Raw genomic sequence first — 25,195 nt, 5'->3', positions numbered from 1 at the left:
GTATGTTATAAAATGGGGAAATACTACTGAAGCGTAGAGCTGCCACCCAGGCAAAAGAAAAATACAAGTGTATCACGTTATAACGTGAAAGGTTTATTGTTCTAACAAGATACTTTTCCTGTTTGTACAATATACTTTTCACGTTTGAACAACATAATATCACGTTATTACAATATACATAATTATCACGTTCGTACAATATAAATATTATATTGTACGAACGTGATGATTATGTTCGTACAATATAATAGGAGATAAGATGTACCACAATGTAAGGAGTGCTCTGACACGTTGATAAATATGTTTTTTTTCCTTTCTCGCAGTCGATTAGATGAGATGATAAGGCTGTATGAAAAAATGTTCCTATTAAGTTTTGAACTGAACTGCCAGTAGCTTTTGGTGTACAATTCAAACACTGCAGATGTATTTGCTAAAAACAAACACAAATAATCTGTCACTAGAACAAACAAACAAAAAAGAATGACCATTCATATAAGGAAGGAATCAATTATCACGTTCGTACAATATAAATATTATATTGTACGAACGTGATGATTATGTATATTGTAATAACGTGATATTATGTTGTTCAAACGTGAAAAGTATATTGTACAAACAGGAAAAGTATCTTGTTAGAACAATAAACCTTTCACGTTATAACGTGATACACTTGTATTTTTCTTTTGCCTGGGTGGCAGCTCTACGCTTCCGTAAAATACAGCTGTAAATCATGACATTATGTTGGGTTCATTCGTTCCACGCTCACCCTGTTGACACTGGGTTGCGCATGAATCCAATCATCGCATTTCGCGCCATTCCTGACAAACGGGGCGGAAGTTCGCACAGTCAGGTGACACCAGACTGCCCGCAGTTTTCGCGCCACCACCGAATCCCGCCTCTCCCCGCCGAAAGAAGCGACTCTATTGGCTGAGGGAGACGTCAGACTCGCGCCACTTCTTGTACAGAGATAAGGGAGAAGCGCTGGCTGCTAGTGTCCGGTGTTAGTGAATTTTTTTTTTTAAAAAGACCGAGCTTTGAGATAAATTGCGTTTCTCCCCTCGCGTTTTTGGAAGTAAGTTATCTTAACTGAAGCGCAATACCTGCAATCATGGCTCGCAAGGATTACGAAGCAGAGAAAGGTAATGTTTCATCTTTAACGTCATGGCAGCAACAGGTTGGCCGTTTTAGTCAACTTTTTACCAAATGACTTCTAAAATCCCACACGAAACCTTGGTGAACGTATATCACGGGGTGTACTGGCTATGAAGTTGGATATAATATAAAATTTGATTTCATGTGCGAAAGCGCAACATTACCGCTTCGTTTCATTACTAACTCAACTTGAAAGAAAACAATGATAGAAAATAAATGAGTGCTTGCACATGGTGTCAAGAAACGCGCGACACACGGGAGCAGTGTTAAGAATAAGTTGCACAAACTTGTGTGAACATTAGCTATCCTCTTGATAACGACTTCGGTACTGTGTGTGTGTGTGCGCGCGCGCGACCGACAGAGGCTGTTGGCTCCACGGTGACCCGGATGGATCCTTAAACAAAGGAGCAGGCGCCACTGTGCAGCAGCAAGCACATGTCTCAACAGTTACACGAGCTGTTCGACTAAAGATAATCATTAATGTCGCGAAGTTTTTCATTTTTAATGTGTAACATTTAAAGTCAAAGATAAAGCACTAGGCTGAAAAGTTGATCATCTTTTCAGATAACTTTATAAAGGCCACTCAAATGCTAGCTAAGTTCATATCAAACGCGAGCGCAACCTTAACATTTAATGGTACACAATGGCAGTAAGTTAACCCCTACTTCGCTTTTTAATAACTGAATTTTATAATGTCCACATTTAGAGTTTAGTTGAGGTGTTTAAACGTCTTCAAATCGGGTTAACTAGTAACCGCGAGCTAGCTGCTGTCAGTTAACCTGTTAACGTGCTGTTCTGTGTTTAGCACGTTTACGCTGAGGGTCACAATATGTATATATATTTCTAAAAACGTAAGAAGACTCTAAATGATTGTTTACTTTGGGTAAACAAACTTTATTTCTGTTACACAAACATCTAAAAGGGCAGGGTTTTACTAAAAATCGACCATTATAACAACACCATCAACGTTACGTTACGGTAAGTTTAAATTTGCAGCGGTGCTTGAGGCACTCTAAAGGTCCGAATAAACTTCACAAACACCCGAGTCATCATTCGTGAATCTAACCGACCGCTTAAAGGCTGAAGTTTGTGGTGCATGAACCATCGATAGCATTAAGAAAGCTACTTCCACCGCCAAGAGATTAAGAGCAATAAGCTCGCAGTGATGGGGCTGCCTGCGCCTTGTGTTCAGTACACCCCGGCTAACCCTAGGCTAACATTAGAAGATGGCTGGCTGTGGTTTGAAAACAACAGCCGGGACTGTTTTTAAGAGCGGAGGGATGGCGGAGGGATACCGCGAGTGACTGGGCACAAAAAGCCATGTGCTGCTTTGTTTACAATAACATCCTCGAAGAGAGAAATAAAAAAAGCAGAGGTGCGGATTTGCTGCTACCGCGTCAAAGTAAGTGGAGTATTTTATTTATCACGGCCAAGAGTAGTTTCGTTTCTCGAAGCGCTGAATTAAATATTGTTAACAGTTGTGGCTCTTTCGAGAAGTGGGGGGATATTTTCCAAAAAAAAATGGACCCTGAACTGAGCGCGCCTGTTGTTGTATTTACATTATTGCCCAGAAGCTATCTGCTGCGTGTCGCCAGTTATTTCGCTCTAAAACTATTATGTGGAAACGTCAGAGCGGAGTTGGCATCATGTAACACATCAGTGGCAGTTTGTGCTTTACTGTAAGGCAGTAGTGACTCATCGAGATTACAGGATGCCATGTTACTCAACAAAGGGGGTCGTCGCAGGACAACAAATTAGCTCACAGTGTGTAGGCCCATTGCCGGTGGTGTTAATCAACAATTTAAACAGATTTTAAGCTCAGAAATAAGATTTATTGTTTAAAGGGAACTAAAGTAAACAGCCTTTTCTTGTGTGTGTGTGTGTGTGTGTGTGTGTGTGTGTGTGTGTGTGTGTGTGTGTGTGTGTGTGTGTGTGTGTGTGTGGCTAACAATCAATCTCCACCTAGTGTTTGCTGCATGTGGCCTGTCTGGGTTTTTTTGTTTGTTTGTTTTCTCGTCTCCCTCCTGTTAAATTGTACTGAAGGTATTTTTTGGTTGTTTTGCAGAAAAATGCAAAAGGTTCCTGCAGGAATTTTACACAGAGGATGACAACGGGAAGAAGCTGTTCAAGTATGGAGCCCAACTTGTGAGTATACTACAGAAATAATGAGTATAGATTTAGTTTTCAGAGTTGGTTCATTGCAGATTTTTGATATTATTGCACTTAAAAGAAAAAGTACAAATCTGGTGTGCTAATGAGCGCTGATGCTTCACTGGTCAGTGAATAAAACATTTTAGCTACACTGTTCTTTGACACCATTTGTTGTCTTTACAAGCAGACATTTATGATTTGACAAAATCATAAATGTAAATGTTTATTTGAACTAGTTATTTTTGTTATAAGTAGAATAGTTTTGGGTGGATTGCATTAAAATGTAAAAGTGAAAGCAAAACTAAATGGCTCTTAATCAAGCTTCCATGTGAAAGATGGAAAAAGGCTCTTACCTATTTACGAAATGCATAATTCCCTTTTTGCTTCTAAATGTAGATGAAGGTGTGTTTGGCGTTAGTAGTAGCTGCAAAGATGGTTGTGTAATTGTTGGGTGATCATCTAATTAATTGCAGGTGGCGCTGGCCCACAGGGAGCGGGTGGCTCTTTTTGTGGATCTGGATGATGTGGCTGAAGAAGACCCCGAGCTGGTCGAGAGCATCTGTGAGAATGCTAAACGTTACACAGCGCTGTTTGCTGATGCTGTCCACGAGCTGCTGCCAGAGTACAAGGAAAGAGATGTATGTTGATCAGTTTAAGAAGTGCCAAAAATGAATTGCTATTGTGATTTTTGGCCAGGATTAATGCGTCTATTTTTTATTTTATTTTTTTTTAAATACATAGATTATTGCCAAAGATTCTCTGGATGTGTACATTGAGCACAGGCTGATGATGGAACAAAGGGGTCGTGACCCTGCAGATACAAGAGACCCTCGTAATCAATACCCGCCTGAACTCATGAGGAGATTGTAAGTTGAATCGGATTCAGAGCTGAGCTTTTACTGCATGTCTTTATTTGTCCTTTGATTATACAACTGTGAACTTCTTCCCACAGCGAGCTTTACTTTAAAGCTCCAAGCACCTCTAAACCCAAAGTGGTGCGTGATATTCGAGCCGACAGCATCGGTCACCTGGTTGCAGTTCGGGGTATTGTGACTCGAGCGACTGAGGTCAAACCGATGATGGCCGTGGCTACATACACATGTGACCAGTGTGGCGCTGAGACCTACCAACCAGTAAGACGGTTTTTAATCATCTATACCATAGGTGTCGAATCCATACCAAATTACTATTAGAGCTGGCCTACTGGTATTACACAGCTAATATATATATTGTTTAGTATTAAGCTTTGCTTGTTCCATATTCAGTTTTTCAGCAAAACGTGTTTGAGTCCATAAGAAAAGATTCATTCTTATATCTGGAGGAATAAATATATTTCAATAAATATTAACGTTAGCCCGCGACTTTGTTCCAGTTTTGAATTTTGGCCCACTGTGTGTTTGAGTTTGACACCCCTGATCTATACATCTATATGCTTTCACAGGAACAAAGTTTTTCATCGTATCCTCTCGTTTTCCTTCAGATCCAGTCTCCTTCCTTCATGCCGCTTGTTATGTGTCCCAGCCAAGAGTGTGTCACCAACAAATCTGGAGGGCGACTGTATTTGCAGACGAGAGGCTCCAAATTCATCAAGTTCCAGGAACTGCGTATTCAGGAACACGTAAGAAACTCCCAAACTTGTTATGTTTGTATTCAGTTGTTTTGGTTAACATTAGCTCACAAGTTTTGTCTGGTATTACACAGAGTGACCAAGTACCTGTTGGAAACATCCCAAGGAGCATGACGGTGTACGTGCGTGGCGAAAACACACGTCTTGCCCAGCCAGGAGACCACGTAGCCATCACAGGAATCTTCCTCCCTCTGCTGCGCACAGGCTTCAGTCAGGCTGTTCAGGTATAATCTGCTTGTCAAAGTACACATGGGCTACTGCAATAATCTCATCTCCAGAAAGAAACTGAAATGTATTGTGGTTTTGCTCTTTTCAGGGTCTCCTGTCAGAAACCTATCTGGAGTGTCACAGCATTACACTCATGAACAAGACTGAGGATGATGAACTAGGTAACGAGGAGCTGACCGATGAGGAGTTGCGAAGCATCACAGGTCTGTTTGTTGGACATCACTACAATAGGAACACATAAACTGAGACCTTGGTCTTTAGTGTCTGAGGTGAATTTTTTTTCTTTATAGATGAAGGATTTTATGAGAAGCTAGCTGGCTCCATAGCGCCAGAGATCTATGGACACGAAGATGTGAAGAAGGCTTTGCTGCTGTTGCTGGTTGGAGGAGTGGAACAGGCTCCCAAAGGCATGAAAATCAGAGGTGAGGACAAACAAGATTATAACGGCAGAATCCTTTTCTTCTGTTTCATCATATTGTAACATAGCTTTCTAATACTAATTTGAATGTATAATTTTAATATAATTTATGCTCCTTTATCACGCTGGCACAAGACCAAACTTTTTTATTCCATAGGTACATTTCTTTGAAGTTGTTTTTCCTCATTAAATGTTGTAATCACTGCAGTGCTCTTACTCCGTTGTCTCTTCTTCCTCAAGGCAACATTAATATCTGCCTGATGGGAGATCCAGGAGTCGCCAAGTCCCAGCTGCTGTCCTACATTGATCGTCTGGCTCCTCGAAGTGAGTCCTGTTTGTTGTCCCCTATCTGGTTTAATGCTTTATCTAGTATGGCGTTTACTTTCCATTAGGTCCTACACTGTGACGGCTTAACTTCTGGTGGGATAGTTTGATTAGAGCACTCGCTTTTTGTTTTAATGCAAAGTTTTGAATGCCAACAGCCTGTCATATAATTGGAAGTTTTATTCTGAGTGAAGCTTGAAGTATTAACCGTTTGATCAACAGCTAATTGTAGCTTTTTCTTGTTCCCTGTCTGCTGTTCAGGCCAGTACACAACAGGTCGTGGTTCATCTGGGGTCGGTCTGACTGCGGCAGTGATGCGTGACCCCCTAACCGGTGAGATGACTCTAGAAGGAGGAGCCTTAGTTCTGGCTGACCTGGGCATCTGCTGCATTGATGAGTTTGATAAGATGGCGGATGCAGATCGAACCGCCATCCATGAAGTCATGGAACAACAGACCATCTCCATTGCTAAGGTATCCTTAATTACTGCCAGTACTCGGGGGGGGGGAGAAAGAGTATTAGGGGAAGTATCTGGAAACATTCAATGCCTGTTTAACATCCACACTCAAGTTTATTTAATCTCCCTACCAGGCTGGCATCATGACCTCCCTCAACGCCCGTTGCTCTATTCTAGCAGCAGCTAACCCCGCCTATGGCCGCTACAATCCCCGGAAGAGCATCGAGCAGAACATTCAGCTGCCAGCTGCTCTGCTCTCCCGTTTCGACTTGCTGTGGCTCATCCAGGACAAACCAGATGCTGATGCTGACCTGCGTCTGGCCCAGCACATCACCTACGTGCACCAGCACTCCCGTCAACCGCCCTCACACTTCACCCCTATTGACATGAAACTGATGAGGTGAGAATTTGCATGTTTAAAAATGAACACATGAAGGTTATTGTTGTAGCTCAGAATTTACTTCAAATAGGTCTGCGTAATAGGCAATATTAACTAATGACAAATGTAATTTCCATCAGGCGTTATATATCTCTGTGCAAGAAGCGGCAGCCTATGGTGCCCGAGTCACTGGCCGATTACATCACTGCTGCTTACGTGGAAATGAGAAAAGAGGCTCGGGTCAGCAAAGACACCACCTTCACCTCTGCTCGTACGCTCCTCTCCATCCTGCGCCTCTCCACTGCACTGGTAAGAATTCCACATCCACTTGAGTAGTAGTGGGTGGCTGGAAACATTTAGAGGCCAATCTCACTGATTGAACTCCTGCAGGAGGGTTATAATTTTGTCAGACATTTGTTTTAAGAAGTGAAACAGGGTTACAATTGTTTTTCATCAAACTTCAGTGGAACTTACATTTGCAGACAAGTGTCGTATGGGGTTCGGTTGCACAACTTTTGTGGAGCTTTTAATGGAATTAAATTGTCTTGATCGATCGTCCAGTGTGGGATAAAGTGCTTACAGTGCAGGTAGTGATGATAATCTGGCCTACTGCATTGTGAGCACTTCTTTCCCACGCTGGACAAAAATCTCTGACTGCCAAAACCAGTCCCAGTAGCAAAAACGCTACACCCACTCACAACATGAATATTATTAAAAAAGCTTGAATTAAGTCTGTCTTGTATCATCTCTGCCTCTGGTTGTCAAAAGTGCTGTTTGTGCAGGTAGCAGTCATCCACCTACTGCAAAACCAGCACTTCAGGTTAACAGGTAGGCAATATGCTGCACACAGATGTCCACAAGGGGGCAAAACACAGCCACAAGCAGTATTGGTGCCACAGCTGCACATCAGCTTATTTGTGTGTTTTCAGATGACTCATTTGGTATTTTCCTCTTCATGACCACGAGGGAGCTGCTTTAATGTCTTTGCTGATCCTGGCCAGCTTTGCAGGGTGGGCAGTCAGCCTGTGTGCATAAGGACCAGCTGTGCAAACCCATGCAAAACTGACCATGGCCAGGACTGTCATCAGTGTATTCTACAAAAATCCCAAATTGATCATAACAGTATTCAGATGGGATCTTTTGTGTGCTGTTTTGATTTCATGCTATAGAGAGACTAGCTGGTGTTGAGAGGCGGAGACTTGGGCAATTGCCGGGCATCCCAGAGGGCATTGCACTTGTCTCGGTCTGACAGTGCCGGCACAGCGCAGCCTAAGTTGAGATGGATATTGTAGGATTATTTTTAACTCTTATTCGTGCATTCACTCAAACTACAGTCTTAGCATTATCTTCACCTTTAACTCCCTACTTCAGGCTCGACTTCGCATGATGGACACCGTAGAGAAGGAAGATGTAAACGAGGCCATGAGGCTGATGGAGATGTCCAAGGATTCATTACAGGCTGACAAATCCAGCACCACAAGGTTAGAGCTAAAAACCAGGCCTGTTTTTTAAATATGGCTTTCAGTGAGCTCAGACTAACATGACTGGATGTCATCTGATTCAGAGCTGTTTTATGAGTTTCTTGCATGTCCTGAAGGAAGCTGTAAAACTTGCTTGATTTTTATGGAGCTCTGTTCACACGACAGCATGTTCAAAACGAGCAGGAAATGTAGTTTGTGCATTCGTACGTGTACATGTAGTATGTTTACATGCCTTACTTTGTGCCATTTCTGAGTAGGTTTATTCAAAATTCCTTGAGGCTTTAAAGTTAACTTTTTTTTTTTAATATCTGCTTTCTCATCTGCAGGACGCAGCGACCGGCCGACGTCATCTTCTCTCTGGTGCGCGAGCTCGCCGCAGAGGGCCGTGGAGCCGGTGGGTTGGTTCGCATGGCTGAAGCAGAGCAACGTTGCGTCTCTCGTGGCTTCACGCCCGCCCAGTTCCAGGAGGCCTTGGAGGAGTACGAAGAGCTGAACGTGTGGCAGGTCAACCAGGCCCGCACGCGCATCACTTTCGTCTGAACAACCCGGGACACGCCTTCATGCACATTTTGTTTCAGTCACCTGAGGGAGGGTGGGGGACTCTTTGTTGTGGGTTTTCTACAGACTTGTAATGAGGTTAAGCATTTTGTAAGTCCAGCAGATGGAAGATTCTTTTTAAATATGACTCTTATTGCGAGAATTCCAGCTAATGGAAACCCAGAACTCCCGAAGAATCCTGTTAACAGTACCTTGCTTGTAAATATGTACGTCAGAAGTTAGTATTGTGAAGTATTTCCTGTGGTTTGGCTGCAAGCATCCGTTTAACATTGAGCATTTCTGTACATTTTATACTTGATGATGCAAATCAGACAAATTTATATTGAGCCTTGTATTGTGAGAGTTAAAATAAAATGATGGTTCAATACTCTGCCTGGTGCCGAGTCTTCTGTGCACATAATGTGGGATGAAGAAATGTGTATGAACACCTGGTTTCACAGTGGGGACGCCTCGCTAATCCTTTGAGTAACGCCTGCCCACAGAACATACAGGTCTGCAAGTCACAATTTTCATGTTGAAAGACAAAACCCGCATGACTTTGGGTTTGTGAGTCACTGAACCAAAGATTTCAAAAGGCTTGGATATTCAGAAAAGGCAACAAATGTTTAATGCTGCCAAATCTAGCTTTCAAAACCGCAAGCTTCCAGCTGTATGATGAATGATCCTGTAACCCACTAACACATTGTATGCACTGTCTCGGTAGAGTAACTAGTAATCATGTGTCACCTAAATGTTTTGGTCTACTGATGACATGTATCTAAATAATTGCATCTAATACAGCAAGAAGCTAAAACAATGTAAACTTGGAAATTATATTTTCATCATGGACATTATTCACAATCTATTTATCACATTTGACATCGTTATGATTGGGGAATGTGGGAGAATAACATTAAACTGACCAGTGTGTGTTATTGCATGTATGTTTAGTATGACGGCCTTCAGTAAGAATGCAGTCTGAGTATTGAACATGCCGAGACAAAGGCGGCTTTTTCTGTAGATAGCTGTCCTGTGTTCAAAAAGCAGGTGTTCACTGGGTAAAAATAACCTTTAGAAACCGGTGGTGTTTCAGAAATCTGTGAAGTCTCATTATGAATGTATGTTTAAGGCAACATGGGTTGTCATCTATGTTTTTTGTAAGCTTTTCTGGCATGGATATTGTGTTAGTAGGCAGCATTTTCACTACGGTTGCAGTTGCCCCAGCAGGTGATGCTTCACTTCCACACTTAATGGGGAGTTTCCATTTGAAGTCTGTTTTGTTTTATGGCTTTGCTGCAAAGGTCCTGAGGCTTTCTGTTCTTAATTGGCGCCAAAGGCCCCACATTAAAGTGTATTAAAAGGAAGGTGGAGACAAGATTTCGGTCTCAAAGTCGGTAGAGTCCGATTGGATAGAAGATAATGTTACAGGGTAACCGACGCAGAGATGTGTATTTAACCCACTCAGCCTTGTTCAGACCAGTGAAGACTGCCTCCCGAGTCAGGTGAGTAAAACGGGCAGATGTGTTTTCTTTACAATATTGGGTCGTGCAATAAGAAGCAAAAATATAATTTGAATTAATAAAGTTATTAATTGCAAGCCACATTTATATTCTACAGTCTATATTAATCTTTGCATTTAGAGCATCAGATTGCAGAACAGTTTTACCTGAAGACATATTTTTATGTCTTACAATTGAATTTTGGTATTAGACACATACCTTTGTTAAATGTGTAGATGTGAAATGTAATTGATTCAGAGTTATTTTGTACGAACTAACAGTTTTCCTCAAAATGATCATTTCCTTTTCTTCATGATCACAGAGGTTCAAGATGATTTCTTCATCGTGCTTGGTGGGGGCACTCTTCTGTCTTGTGTTTCTCCCAGGTCTGCTCTGCTTCTTTTACTTCACAATGTCACAGGTTCACCTCTCAAAAACAATCAAAATCAACATCCACAAATTATTTTTCATCCTCTTTCAGGCCTGCTGGAGGCCAAATCTTTGTTGAATGTCATAAAGCAGGAACGTAAGTTAAAAAAGAACAATTTTCTGAGGCTTTATGCAGCGGTGCTGTTTTTCCAACTGTTTTTGAAAGACTCAGCTTCATCTCCTCTTTTTACAGAGATGGTCCCTGTAGGCGATGTTAGCATTGATGCAGAGAAAGCAAATGATTTTCTGACTCACTCCAGACCAAAGCGTAATGCGGACCCTCGGTGGTACAGAGGAAACCCAGACTTCCAGGCTTACTACAAATACTACAGCAGCATCGGACACACTGAGGGGGTAAGAAACACTTTGGGCTTCCTGGGGTAGCCCAAATATTCACCGTCTATATAAGCACCTCAGAATGTGTCACTGTAGGTGTTCTTTATTTTAAACATTCTTTGTAGTAACAGAAAACTGTGACAAGTCACCTTTGCAGACCAGCAAATGTAAGATTTTAGCTAATAAGGATGTTAAATTTTGAATTCAGTCCAGGTTCTGGTTGTTTAAAATCAGCACCAACATGTTGTATCTGGATGTGGAAGATTTTAAATCTAAACCTTCATAGTTTAAAAAAAAGCAGGAAGAAAAAAGATTTTTCATTTTGATCTCAGAGGGTCGGGATTTTGGGATTCAAAACACATCACCTCTCGGCTTAGTCGAGAAGTGCGATTACAACTGAGCTTTTTAATTTAAAAACACATATAATCATGAACGATTTCAGATTTTAAATGTGTCTCAGGGTTTCTTTCTTAACCAACTGAAGATTATAAATCTACTTGTGGCAGCTTTTTTTTTTTTTTTGCAGTTTGATGCTACATAAATAAACCTGAGTTTGTCTTTCCTTTACTCTTTTTCCGCCTCTCAGCTCTATGAGATCGACAAGCTGCGAATGCTCTACCAGCAGATGAGGTACCTGGAGCACACCTACGGCCCTGATGCTTCCTATTTCCAGAGCAAACTGGGAGTGCCTATGATCATGTGTGACCCAGCCACAGACAAGAAGTGCAAAGTTGTTGCTCCTCCTCCTCCTCCACCGCCAATGAAAGGGGTCCCAAGACCCACAGAGCCTCCTGCTCTTCCTATTGCTCCAGCCATTTCACAGGCCGATGTGCTCTACCTGTGTAACCAAAAGGACCCCCTCTGCAAGCCTCACATTGTCTACATGCCTACAGGTGCAGTACCTGTGCTCTGTGACCCTCGGTACCACCCCCACTGCACTCCCCAGAAGGTTGCACCAGCTCCCGTGGCAGTGCCTCAACCACCTCCTCCTAAGAAATCTGGCCCACCTCCCCCAGTCTTTGTCAAGAAGTCTCCCCCAGCTCACATCCGCACCTTTAAGGGCATGGAGTACGATTGTGACCCCTACTGGGATCCCGACTGCCTGATTGACAACCCACCCAGGCCCATCAAAGGAAAGGTTGTGGTCCCGCCACCCCCTCCGGTCGAGGAGGAAGAAGAGGAGGAACATGTGGAGGAGCCAGCACCTCCTGCACCCATTAAGAAAGTAACCTACTACCCTCACCCTTACTACTACCAGCACCCTCTACCCTACAACCCCAGGGATGATCTGTACGATCCAGCCCGCTTCCAGTACCCACGGCCTGCTGATGCTGCTGATGAGCCTGCAGAGGAGAGCCAGTAAAACATCCAGAGGGAGCAAAACAGACTATGAAAACATCCAAGTTGCACACTTTCACATCTTTTATATGTAATGTCAATAAAACCAATGTCTTAGCGCATTTTTAGATGCAGTGTAATTACATCGATGACTCAATGTGTAACTGCCAGTATGTGAAAAACCAATTTTCTTTTTGACAAGAATAAATTGTAACAAATCAGTTTTTCACCAGCGAGTAGCATTTTGAGTTGGAATATCCTTTTTGAAAGGTGCAAAGTAGCCTCAAAGGGAAAGCTTTGCTCCACCCATTGCCACATGGCAGGTAAAAATCACTTGTGAAGTACCAGCATGCATGCTGGGAGGCCATTATGTCTGTTCTGCTGTACATTTAATAGCCAAATAAATGCTGACTCCTGTTATTTTCCATACACTCTGGAGCAATAAGTCACCCTGCAGTCTTTTTCCTGCCTCTCTGTCCAAAACCTATAAGGGCAATCAAACAGCAGGAACACAACTTCAGTGGGTGATCTGCAAACGTGCTGCTACTGCCAATAAACCTCCAGCTAGGCGAGCTCCACGTAGCAGACTTTCATGTGCTCATTTAAAAGTGCAGCTCTGACTTTTTTTAATGTGCTTCGTTGACAGAAGATTCAAAGTCTCATGGGGAAAAAAACGAAAAATCAGCAGATCATTTATTACATACAGGAACATGAAACAGTAAAACAAACTGGGTAAAATAACAGAACGTTCATGTACAGTGGACTCATTGCTGTGCAGACCCACCAAACAGATGAGTGACTTTGTACATAGCTTTTAATGATCGGTGCTTTTAGATACACTTGTGGTTGGAATTTTTTAACTGCTCTGAAAAGCTACGGTTGGTTTAAGAACTGCTTTTTAGCTAATCAAAGTAGAAACAGACAAAAAAAAAACAAAGAAAAGAAAAAGACAGAACAGAGAATAATAAACTGCGGTGCTCGTTTTGATTCTCTGCTTTGCTCAAAAGAAGAGTCCTCTCATCCTCCGGCCGATGCCCTGTCTGTCGTACAGGACGTTGAACTTGTTGATGAACTGATTCATACTGTTGCAAGTCTTGGTGATAGTGCCTAAGTAGGCCATGAGGCCGACGTCATTACATTGCTGCAGGGTAAACAGAAGAACGGCGTCAGGGAGTTCTCACTTTTACAGCACAATGAACAGTAACATCATCACAACAAGAGATATTTAATCATAAATTAATTTTTCCTTGTGACTCAGACTTCTTATCTTATCTAACTGACCATCTTTTATTGCTGCTTTCATTTTATTATTGTAGTATTCGATGTCGATGACAGCAAAACGTGCAGCAAAAAGGGTGCAGCTACACTTTGATAAAATGAGATGTGAGCTTTGATTTTAGGATTGTGTTTGTCTTCTGTTTTTGGACCCAGTACTTGGGAACACTGGGAAAGATTTATGTAATGTGGGTAAAAGTAAACAAATAGAGAGTGGAGTACACTGTGTAAAAGTGACTAAATAATCACCAGCTGTAAAAATACATCCCACTGCTCCGTTAATTTCTTGTACACTGGCAGATTATTAAAAAAAAACAATGGAAAAATACCTAAAATGACTTCACGCGTCTTGCATAGAACTTATCAAACTGAAGATTGGTGACTTTTTGCAATACAGTTGCACGATTTAGGAGCTGCTTTTCATTTATTTTCTATCTCATCAAAAATGATCCACATGCTTTATGTGGCTGGTGCAGCAATGGGGTCAGTTTATAAACTGACGCATTTGTCTTTACATCTTTACCAACTACAGCAAATGCTTGAAAAGTACTTTGAGCATTTTATGTGTCTCGATACGCAACGAAAATTTATTTGGCTCTAAACTGTCCACTGAAACACTGTAGTTCCATCTTTATAATTACATGTAAACACATCACATTTGAATACACTGATCCCTGAATCGCGTGTTTCCCTGCCTGTTAACTGTTACAATGCTGCTAAATATTAGCTATATTTAAAAACTGTTACCAAAGAGAGGCAAGTTAGATTATTCCTTTTCTCATTTTTCCCGGGATTTTGACCTGCCTTGGTCCATCTGTGTGTGTGTGAAGGAGCAACAAAGATTACTTACATCATAGAAGTCAGTTTTGAATTTTATGGTGCTGAGGACTGGCAGTCTGTGGCACAGGGCGTTTGCTTCTCGAAGGATCTCATGATTAAATGGCACCTCGCCTGTGAGAAACAAATAAACAGCACGCTGGAAAATGTTGAGTTTGTCAAGAAACTGTCAAACAGAAGCTTGTAATTACAGAGGGGCATGTTTGAGGGGCCTCCTTTAAAAAAAAATGAAGGAGAGGAAACATCTCATTTAAAAACATCTGCTTTTCAGATTTATTTTCACATTCTTCGCTCTCACTCAGTCATTAAACGACCCCCTCATCCTCTCACCTGCTTCCACGGCTTTGACGTACTCTAGAATGATCTTCACTCGGCTGTGGAGCATCTTTATCGCACTGTGCTGGGCTATAAGGTGTTCAGCAACTAACACAGAAGAAAGACACCAAACAACACAGTTAAACCCCGATTCATTTTGATGGTGACCAATAAGACGCAGGTCACAGGACAGCTGACTGATGGAGGAGACACCATGTGACACCATGCCCTAACTGACAGCTTGTTACACCTCATTTAAATCATTTATTTCTGGGTTTACATGGTTGTACAATGTAAAAATTTCCCCCCAGTGTGAGGCAGAAAGTTTGGAGAGCTACTGTAAAACCCTGAGGGAGAAAATTCAGCTGAAAGCATCTAATCCGTGGATCCTGCCACCATGCATGTGGCAGCCCATGGCCTAGGTTCACCTCTTTTTTGACTTTGCCCCCTTCCTAACATGACTTTAACACTTGAGAAGCTCTAGTATGCATCACAGAGGCATGAGTGCAGAAAGACAAAACTAGAGAACGGCCAAACTGAAATTGTAGAAGGTGTTTTTGCTGTTGTTGTATTTTTTTTAGTCATACCTCGTATCACAAATCATTTGTATATTGCATTTTTTAAAGGAAACACATTTTCATAAAAAGTAGTCAAGTCTGCCTTTAATCTTTGACAACAGCGCCTCTAACCGTTTCTAAGCCTAGAAACTCAACAAAGCTACAAAAGCCATTTCCTTTGGATTTGAAGCTGGAGAAAAGCTCTGATTTACCACCTTTTGTGGCTTATTGTTAAATAAAGAATGCTTAATTGGCAACAATTCATGACTATGATCAGTGTGTAGCTAGTAGAACATGTACAAGTAATTCTTGAGGCAACAGCTTGTCTTGCCTGTTGAGTTTTCTCCAGTGCCGGTGGCCGTCATACGAGCTACGTGGTCAACGCCAATTCTCTCCGCTTCCTCTGTGGCCAGAGTGTACGTCAGCTCAGCAAATAACATGGTGGCCTGAAAACAAACAAACAAACAAAAACAATACATATCAGATGAAACTGAAGCATCTGTGGCAATCAAGATTAGACGTGCACTAGATAAAAGTGGAAGTAAACTATACCTCGCCACTGATGATGTCAATGACAGATTCATAAACGCTAACAGGAAGCTGTGGGACAAAAGAACACTGTTTAGAGCAGAGGCGTTTGTGTTTGTACCAGTGACATCGTTGCTGAAACAATGCAAATGAACTCACGTCCGTGTGTTTGGTCATTGGGTTAAGCTTCAGGAAAAGAGGGCTCTCAATGATCTCGCACACCTGCCAGGAAGTAGAGAAATGAGGGTAAAAGCAAACGATCTGAAATATCCAGCATCATGTACTTGTGTGTAGACTCTATAGCAGTATAAAGGCATGTGTTAACGTACAACACAAGTGGAGCAGGTGTGTATGGGGTTTTAAGATATTTAAAAGCTTAAAAGTGATACATTTTGCTTCTGAAACATTCATGGTCACAGTACACGTGTCAAAACATCGACATCCTGCCACCTGTCAGTGGGCTTCAGTGTCTGCCTACCTGCTTGTGAATGTGGATATCTGACTGGTCTGGAGGACCACCTGTGGTGTACCAGCCCAGAAACTCCATGTCTTTGAAGACCTGTTTGACTGAGAGACCAGAGGACAAATGTAAAAACAAAATGATCTGATGACTTGACTTACTGATAAATAAATATCTGAGAGGGGCTTGGAGAACATAGTCATCAACGAACTCTCTCACAGTGACATGAAAACTGAAGAGATTTTTTTTTTCTCATGCTCCGCTTTTTTCAAGGTTACAGCAGTTAACTAAACAATATAGTGAACTTACGAAACAAACTACAGGTTTAAGTCTTTGTCATTTTAATAAAATGTGTTAAAAAATACAAATTAAAAAAAAACCCTGCTTGATGAGGCTTTGTTGCAAATGCTTACAGAGGCTCGGGATGTCTCCACGACTGTGAGTCAACTGCCTTCATAAAGAGTTGTGTTTTTGTTATAATCACTGTTCTGATTTTCTGGAAATTAACAGGAACTGACTTGAAAAAAAAAATTACAAAATCCAAAGCAAGAGGCAGAGATCGAGAGTTTTGGTAGTTTTTATGTCATTTTGACCAAAAGACTTGTGTGTAAATCATTTACTTATGGCTCAACAACTGGATCCAATGCTGCCATCTTTTGGTCAAGTGTCAGGAATCTCCCTTCACGTGTTTTACTCCTTGCACATCCAAACATATTAACAATGTATCTGTACTCTTTGGGAACTGAAACTCCAAAACTACAGAGTCCCATTCTGGCGTTCAAGACTTATCAATTGTTGTACTGTTTATTGTTCTTCGTGTGGGAAGGTCAGAACACAGATAGAAAATGTCTCAATTTAATAAAGGAGGCAAGGACAAAACTAGAGTCTAAGTCTAGAAAAACAAATCACGACAAACTGACGTGTGAACTGATTTTCCTGAATGATGATTACGCCAGTGTTACTAATTTTAGCACAACTCCAGCTACCGAACAACTGAGTCATCAAAGAAGATGCACACACAAATATGTGCATTATTGTCCTTAACACTTGAACAAAGCTTACACTGTTCCTCCTTGGTGTAGTAGTACTCCTTGTCAATGTGCACTTTGTCGTCTATGGTGTGAGACAGCAGCTCAAAGGAGTTCATCACCTCGATGTTTCGACCCTCCTGTTTCCCAATCAGAGCTCCTATCACTGAGCAGAGACAAACACAACAGCATATGTTTATCTTTAACTTAGACTTTTATTCCATAAGCCCAATATATATGTGATAGGATAATGTGTTGTTTTTTCACACATACCCTGCATCGGTCGGCCCTCCTGCGAGCGGATGCGTATCCAGTGATCGGATATGTTTAGGATAACCAGAGGGTGTAAGGCCACAGAAACACTCCCAGTGACCCCTGAGGCCATAACACTGGGGCTGGCTACAATCACACAAAGACACAAACATGATTGGGATTAACAGTATGTCAATGACAATATATAAAAAAGTCAAAAAACTTGTTAACTGGAAGCACTTTGTCAAATTCAAACAATTACCGGAAAGCCAGACAAAGAGTTTCCATCTCAAATCAACCATCGCAGAATTTTATCGTCACAAACTGTAAAATTTTACCTTCGTATGATATCAATGAAAATGTGTCGATGGACCATTTTTGAAAAGAATACATCTTGAAAAATGTTTGATATATGAAGCTACAAATTCACAGCAACCAATATATATGTATCCAATCTGTGGACCATAGCCTTTTTAGGCAAATCTGAGATAGTTGTGCAAAAGGGCAACAGTGACCCAGGTACAAACGGAAATACTTCTTCAAATCCAAATAATTACTGGAAAATTAGGAAAAAAGCAACAGTGATGAACCAAAAGTGATTAATATGGTCCAATCAGATTAACTGGAAAGTTAATCAACAATGGATCAGCCCTGTTTCGGTATACGTCTAATCAAACTGCATGTATATGTGGAACACAAGAAAATAAGCAGAGACACATCAATAGCGGTAAATCAGTATGGACCCAAAACAATCAATAACGTTTGACCAATGCATAACAGACAAAATAATAAGAGAGATTATTTACACTCGGATTGTAGCTGATGACAATAATCACTGAGCTCCAGAGCCAAGCAACAGTACACAGTTTTCTTTCCATTCAAAATAAGTGACTGGATATATCCTTTTGGCATTAATCATCTGTTTAGTTTGGCACAAACGATCATTCTCAGGATCGTTCCTAAAAGGTTAAATAGCATATACAATCATAAAACGAGTTCCACAGTTTCCCAACAGGACACCTGGACAGGTAGATGAGTCAGCGAGGTGCCCAATGACAGTTTATAAAGTTAATAAAACGCGACTCTGAGCGGTCGCCCTATGCTCGCTACATACAGTCATTTTAATGTATATGTAACTATTCACACAGATATAGGCCTGCATGTCGGTTTCTCTTATGTATAGCTAATGTTGACGTGTTTGGTGTTGCAGCACTGCCACAGCATTTTAATCAACTGCACATGATGTTAGCTTTTACTTCAAATTTCTGATGCAAACTCCTGTGGCAAAGCAGAGGGAACTGCCTGAAATATCCACACAGTGATGAATGTACTGACAGCTTCACAGAGCTGAGTACGTTAACCTGCTATGTCAGCGAGCAAGCTCCTTACGACCCTTTAACACCACGGAGTCGCCACTTCCGCTCACTTATAACACACAAAACAACATATACGGCAACCTGCGCGCAGGTTTTGGTTGGTGTGGACAGAAACGATGAGATGAGGGATAAATACTCGCCTGCCCCATCCACTTCCATTCCTCCACCATTGCTGGTCGCCATCTTGTCCGGTAATCCGCGCAGGCGCAGTGGACTGTTGATGCAAAGGACGTTAAGTGGCTCTTCGCGGGGCTCTTTTTTAAAACAAACCATGCCGCATATTCACGGTCATAAACCTGATGGGAGTTTATAGAAACATAGGCTCTTTGGGTCGGGGAACGTTGTGTTGAGCTTAAAGCCGCTGATTTGATTTAACTGCCCAGCGGCCGCTCGGTCACACAGTCAGTGGACCGGTGTTTCCGGGGGATTTCTGATTCGGGCGCAACCCGTGTGCGTTCATGTACCATTCCGTGTGTGAGGTTTGAGAGTTTTGTTTACAAAATGGAAGAATTTAGGGGCTGCAATCTGGACTACTTTCCCGAAAACATTTTAATCGATGTGTTGTCCTACCTGAACGTACGAGAGGTCGTCAAAGCCGGGAGGTAAGGGGATTTCAACTTTGCTCTCAATGATTTACTAGTTAATCGTCGTTTAAAACAAAACTCAGGTTTTCGTTTGTTTTGTCTTTTGTTATGTGATTTGTGCATATGTTTATATATTTTAAATTGTGGTTTTAGGGTATGTAAGAGGTGGAAACGCCTTGTTAAAGACCAAAGACTGTGGAGAAATGTCGACCTGACTTCATGGAAAGGGGTAAGGATGCTGTTGCCAGTGTGGCTTCATCATTTTTCGTTTCTTCTGTTAATGCAGGCCAGGCATTTTAGTAATCTAGTCTGTTACTTGGGGATAATAATAGAAACAAACCCATAGCGATAACTTTTTTTTTTTGATAAAGATGAACGACTGGGAGCTGTTGACTCATGTTTTAATTTATCCTCTCACATTAAAGCACTGGTTTTAACTGTATCATCAAATAAAAATACAACACCGTGATTTTCCTGTCTCAAAACGGGCCCACTTATACAGTTGTCCTGAGATATTTATAGATGCATCATGGGCATGAATGCCACAGGAATTTGGGTCTGTGTAGGTTCTCAGTCATCCAGGTCATGGTAATCCAAGGCGCTTGGAAAGAAAAACGACTGGACTGCTTTAAGTTTCTTGAAGACATTTCACCTCTCAGTTCTAAGACCAAACGACCCTCTTAAGGGACAACTCCCACTAGAGCTGAAATACCTGGGGCTTTCCACCATTTGGTCTTAGAACTGAAGAAGCTTCTGGGGTGAGAGGTGAAATGTCTTGAAGAAACTTAAAGAAGTCCAGCCATTTTTCTTTCTAAGCTCTTTACATAGGAATTTGGGGCTTTTCATAATTTCTTTGAACTGTTCTTTGTCCAGGGTGGAATAGAATAGTACAGAACACAGCTTTAATGGCTTTAAAGAGGAAAAAGTAGATGCACAAGTTTGAATCAAATCCACACATACAACCCCAACTAATATTTGGTTAATATAAATATTGGTTGCACTTCAGTTAAACACTTTCGGTAGCCATCAACAAGCTTTTGGTGCAACAGTAGCTGGGTATTTAACCACTCTTCTTTGCAGAATTGGTTGAGTTTAGTTAAATTGGTTGGTTTCCACATGGAGCCAGCTTTTAAACATAGTCTACAAGTTTTCAGTACAATTGACGTTGGAGCTTTGGGAAAGCCATTCCAGGAGCTTAGCCTGGTTTATCCATCCCAAAGCCAGTTTTGACATATCTTTGTTTCAACAACCTAGTTGCTGATTTGAGTCTTAGGCCATCTATTGGCAGTTTCTGAGCTGTTACTAGTCATTCTTAACAGCCATCCACTAATATTTTCTCTTGGCTGGTATGTGTTTTTCTATTGTATGTGTATTTTAGTTTCTTTGATAGTGAATAAAATTGTGTATTACTTTTTAAAGCCCCTTGTAAAGCATTTTGAAATGCTTTTGTGTGTAAAATATGCTCTAAAAATAAACAATGAGCATCATTTAATAACACATGGGTTGTGTGTTTGTGCAGTTATTGACTGTTATTGTTTCTCTCTCTCAACACACACATATTCATGGACTGTCCACTGTGTGTTAGGTGACATCCCGCATCCTTTGGGTCCTGCTGCGTCAGTACCTGGGTTGCGGACTAAGGTGCCTTCGCTTGCGTGGTTTGCTGCTGTCCGCACGTGGCGGAACCTTTCTCTCTGAGTCTTGGCTTAAAGCTTTGTCCACAAAATGCCCTCGACTGAGTAAGCTCTATCTTCTGCATGCAGACCTGAGAAGCCTGCCCAGTTGCCAGATCCTACCTCCATCTTTGCAGGTGCTGGAGCTGCGGGGTTGTGAGCTGCCTCGTGGCTTCTTCAATCAGACCCTGCCATCAGCTAGTCCCCAAGAAAGAGCAGAACCCACATCTAGTGTTGGTGCTCAACTGAAAGGAAGGATCCAGAAAGGAAAAGGGGCTGGCTCTCCTTCAGGGATTGGTATTGAGAGGTTAGTCCTTAACAATGTGCCCTCTTTTACAGACCAGCACCTGCAGGGTCTGACATCATGGGAGAGGCTCTGTCATCTAGAGCTACGTGACACCTTTCGTGTAACAGCTAATGGGCTTAGAAGCTGTGCTGCCAAAGATGGTGTCTGTGGTGTAGAAGGGCTTTCCAGGCTCAAGTTTCTGGAAATAGGCATTACAGGGCGGCAGGGCTACCAGTTACATATGGCCTCCCTTGGCTTGGGGGCTGGCTGGCTTGGGCTGGAGGAGCTAAGTCTTGGTGGAAAAGAGGTGGGTCCAGGTTTGCTCTGCGCCAGCCGCTTGAAAGACCTGAAACGTCTGCGCCTGTGGGACTGCACACTCAGCGAGCTGCAGATAGCCCGGAGCTGCAGGATGCTCCGTGGACTTCGCCAGCTGGAATTTGTGGACGTCAGGTTCCAGCCTCGTCAGAATCCACCAGCAGAAGAGGGGGAGGGCGGTGAGGAAGAAGAGCAGGACAGAGAAGAAGCTGCAGGTGCAGATGGCAGCAGCGACGAGAACAAGATGGCAGATATGAATGATCCTATTCCAGGTCTGCGTCGCACACTGGCTGTCCTGCTGCCATCCTGCACACTGGTGCTTACCAACTGCTCTGTTCAGAATAATGAAGATTGAATGAAGCTATATGCTGCTATATACAAGCAACCCACATGGGATTAAAAATAAATAAATAAAACAATAACAACAAAAAACTGTTACATAGGCTTTTAGATCATGTTGATATAAGTAGAACCCGATTCAGAATGCTCTGTCAACTTTTTCTGACAATGCCACAATAAGTCCATAAATAAATAAATAAATAATTTTAAAAGTCTGCTCACAATGATCCATGTTTATAGTATTTTTAGGCTTTTAGAATGAAGTAACAAAAACTGAATAGCTGTACACAGTAATGTATTCAAATGTATTAAGGGTTTATTGAGCGATTAAATTAAAAAAAAAAATAGTATGTATAAAAATAAATGACTTCCTCGACAGAATTACCTTTGAGTGCTTTAGAGGAGGATTGCAGTTTTCAGCAGTGCAAGAACAACAATAAATGTTTTGGCCCTTTATTTAGCTTTTTACAGTATTATGTTCAAAATGTTACTTGTCTTGATTAAAACTGACTTAGAAGTAAGAGATATATTGTGATATGGTGTTTTCTGAAAAATCTGATTGGTAACAGTTGCATAAAACTTCCAAACTGAATTGTCTGTCGTTGACAAATCAGATTACTTCATCACATTGATGAAAACATCATGAAAAACATCTTTCTCGTCAGTTTGCAAGGTTGCCTCATAAGCTGAGGTTACTACATTATGAAAGTTAAGAAAAAACATCTGTCGTCAAAGACACAAATTATATTGTCTTAAGGGATATGTCATGATCTCCTACAATACTCAGTTTCTTTGAGGTAAGTCAGTGGGAAGTCTCTCCTTTTTAGTGCTTAGAAACTCTAACGGTATGAAATAAAATGCAGAACAGTTGCTGTTGGACTGTAAACAGATAAGCAGGTGTAAGCTACAAAGACAAATAAGTCATGATCCACCTGTTTCCTGTTCTTTACCACTTATCAACAGCGTATACTGTCAGAAAACATATATTTTACTCTGTTTGGTTGGGTGATGCACAGGATATTGTTGGGTGTTGCATATGTGTTTTGCAGAAACTGAGAACAAAAAGCAACCGCTTATCCTGAATGTGTGTATATTGTCTCAGTTTTAGGAAAAAACATGGAAGATTTGTGTCATCATACCGAAGTGTGTTGCATTTAAAGCAACCATTCAATGAAGGTTCATCTTGTGAAGAACAAATTGTTCTGAATAAAGCTATTTTGATTAAGTAAACCCAGAATTTGTGCTTGAATACAAATACGGTATGTCGACTGCACCTTTAAAGATGACTGATCAGTTTGTCATGAAACTGCATGTATCATTTTTCAAGGTCAAATACTACATTTTATCTTCTTTTACATAGGTGATTTCTTGTCAGCTTCAGAAAATTGTCACGGGTCATTTCTCTTGTTTTGAGTGTTGGAGTGGCCAGTAACGGTTTTTGAAAAGTGGAAAGACAAGAATTTAAATGAGTAAGTATTAATCCTACACAAGTAGCTTAATGGTACACAAACCGTATAATCAAAATTAAAAGCATCTTAATTAAAAGTAATTATGGGATTAAAAGTTTGGATTCATGAATTTATATATGATATGCAGTATATTTTGGAGCTGGAAATTGTTATAATTTTTTATATTCTACACAACAAAGAATTTAACACCTACATACCGTTGAGTTCAAATTTGTCCAGTGTGAACATTTCACATTGAAAGTGACCCAATATACACATAGATTAAAATGGTTAAAAATGTTATACTCTTGTAAGGGTGCTATGAATTTTTGTACATTACGGCTCTTACTGGTCAAATTTGAGCCGCAGCTATTTGGATACATTTTAGATCCACCATAGGTCAATAGGTCAAATCAAGGAAGACATTGGTTTTAGAGACTCTTGAAACTAAACATGTACTGTTAGTAAAACAGCATAGATGTGATCATATATGGTGCACCTGTTTTACCCATTTCAGAACAGGTGAGTGGGAAAAACATTCAAGTCCTACATACAAAGTTTCCTACCACTGCCCTGAATGCACAAACTATTTGCAATTAGCTTTTTATGTGCTCCAAGTGTCGATTAATGTTGAAGTAATGTTGCTAATTATATATAATAGTTATGAGGGATTGTCTGCAATAGCAGTGAGGACACTATTAAACAACTGAAATTTCTTGCCATTTTCACTTTCAGTAAATTAATAAGTATAGCTAAATCAAAATAGCTTTTATGGCTGTTGTGTTACTGTATGATGATTTTCTGCAAAATAAATGTTGTAAATTTGAAAATACACTTCCCATACTCTTTATTAAGGACTAATCAATCATTTATTATTATTGTCAGGTAGGCTATTTACCGCATACATTTTAATTGAGAGAGCCAGAGAAAAATGTTTTTTAAAATGTAATTGTTACTTATAACATGTATGTAACTTTGTAATTTTAACATGTTGTCGCCTCTTGGCCAGGACTCCCTTGAAAAAGAGGTTTTTAATCTCAATGGGACTTTTCCTGGTAAAATAAAGGTTAATAATAATAATAATTAGATCAGTGGTTTAAAAAATGGTTAAAATGTATGGAGTTATTTATGAGGGAATTTTTGGGCCAATATAGACTAGAACCATACCGTGAAGGCATTAAATCTTCAGTATGAAATAATAAGTATAAAGTAAATGACGTATAAAGTAAAATATTTGCATTTGTGAAGTAAGATTTGAAAGTAGCATAACATAGAAATGAAGTAAAATACATTCAAACCGTACCAGGTGTATCAGGTACTGTTGGTTTTCTGTCACGTGCTTGAATTTTGTAGATTTTAGCCAATGAAAAATTAGGCCTTTATGGACGCAGACAAAGGATATAAATGCTGTATACAGCCTACATACATCACATACCGTGGACGTTACTCCTGCTTTTTAAAAATAATGTACAGCATGTGGGCGGGACCACATCCACCGCTCACCAATGACACGCTGCCCCTTGCAGCGCTTTTATCCAATGACTGTTCTCTAAGTGTGCGAAGCTC

At 41.0% G+C, this 25,195-nt stretch overlaps 4 protein-coding genes across 5 annotated transcripts; 3 read left to right on the top strand and 1 right to left on the bottom strand.

Moving 5' to 3' along the window:
• Window positions 1-940: 940 nt before the first annotated feature.
• mcm7 (minichromosome maintenance complex component 7) lies at window positions 941-9,142 on the top strand. 2 transcript variants are annotated; one of them, XM_080900394.1, is made up of 15 exons: window positions 941-1,139; window positions 3,218-3,297; window positions 3,777-3,941; window positions 4,045-4,169; window positions 4,256-4,436; window positions 4,784-4,921; window positions 5,005-5,154; window positions 5,247-5,361; window positions 5,449-5,580; window positions 5,817-5,900; window positions 6,162-6,373; window positions 6,492-6,757; window positions 6,877-7,045; window positions 8,108-8,217; window positions 8,544-9,142. In XM_080900394.1, exons 1-15 carry the CDS (start codon window positions 1,109-1,111, stop codon window positions 8,755-8,757), a joined length of 2,172 nt encoding a protein of 723 aa, XP_080756520.1. In that variant the 5' UTR covers window positions 941-1,108; the 3' UTR covers window positions 8,758-9,142. The 2 variants fall into 2 exon arrangements, with proteins under 2 accessions (XP_080756520.1, XP_080756519.1); XM_080900393.1 differs by lacking the exon at window positions 941-1,139 and adding an exon at window positions 2,433-2,554.
• Window positions 9,143-10,241: 1,099 nt separating this feature from the next.
• and4 (actinodin4) lies at window positions 10,242-13,304 on the top strand. The gene is made up of 5 exons (XM_080900263.1): window positions 10,242-10,256; window positions 10,576-10,639; window positions 10,735-10,779; window positions 10,876-11,036; window positions 11,605-13,304. Exons 2-5 carry the CDS (start codon window positions 10,585-10,587, stop codon window positions 12,379-12,381), a joined length of 1,038 nt encoding a protein of 345 aa, XP_080756389.1. The 5' UTR covers window positions 10,242-10,256; window positions 10,576-10,584; the 3' UTR covers window positions 12,382-13,304.
• cops6 (COP9 signalosome subunit 6) lies at window positions 13,044-17,782 on the bottom strand. The gene is made up of 9 exons (XM_080900264.1): window positions 17,630-17,782; window positions 17,391-17,522; window positions 16,347-16,435; window positions 16,028-16,090; window positions 15,893-15,940; window positions 15,672-15,786; window positions 14,799-14,891; window positions 14,482-14,582; window positions 13,044-13,497 (listed from the first exon to the last, which is right to left on the bottom strand). Exons 1-9 carry the CDS (start codon window positions 17,739-17,741, stop codon window positions 13,357-13,359), a joined length of 894 nt encoding a protein of 297 aa, XP_080756390.1. The 5' UTR covers window positions 17,742-17,782; the 3' UTR covers window positions 13,044-13,356.
• Window positions 17,783-19,117: 1,335 nt separating this feature from the next.
• On the top strand, window positions 19,118-22,396 carry LOC308408137 (uncharacterized protein). Its single transcript, XM_080900262.1, has 3 exons — window positions 19,118-19,586; window positions 19,722-19,797; window positions 21,154-22,396. The coding sequence occupies exons 1-3, from the start codon at window positions 19,486-19,488 to the stop codon at window positions 22,195-22,197; spliced, it is 1,221 nt and encodes a 406-aa protein (XP_080756388.1). The 5' UTR covers window positions 19,118-19,485; the 3' UTR covers window positions 22,198-22,396.
• Window positions 22,397-25,195: the final 2,799 nt, after the last annotated feature.

This window comes from Rhamphochromis sp. 'chilingali' (genome assembly GCF_963969265.1).
Source record: "Rhamphochromis sp. 'chilingali' genome assembly, chromosome: 13".
NCBI lineage: Eukaryota > Metazoa > Chordata > Actinopteri > Cichliformes > Cichlidae > Rhamphochromis > Rhamphochromis sp. 'chilingali'.
The sequence above is the reverse complement of the archived record's forward strand: the minus strand, read 5'-3'. Positions and strand labels throughout refer to the sequence as shown.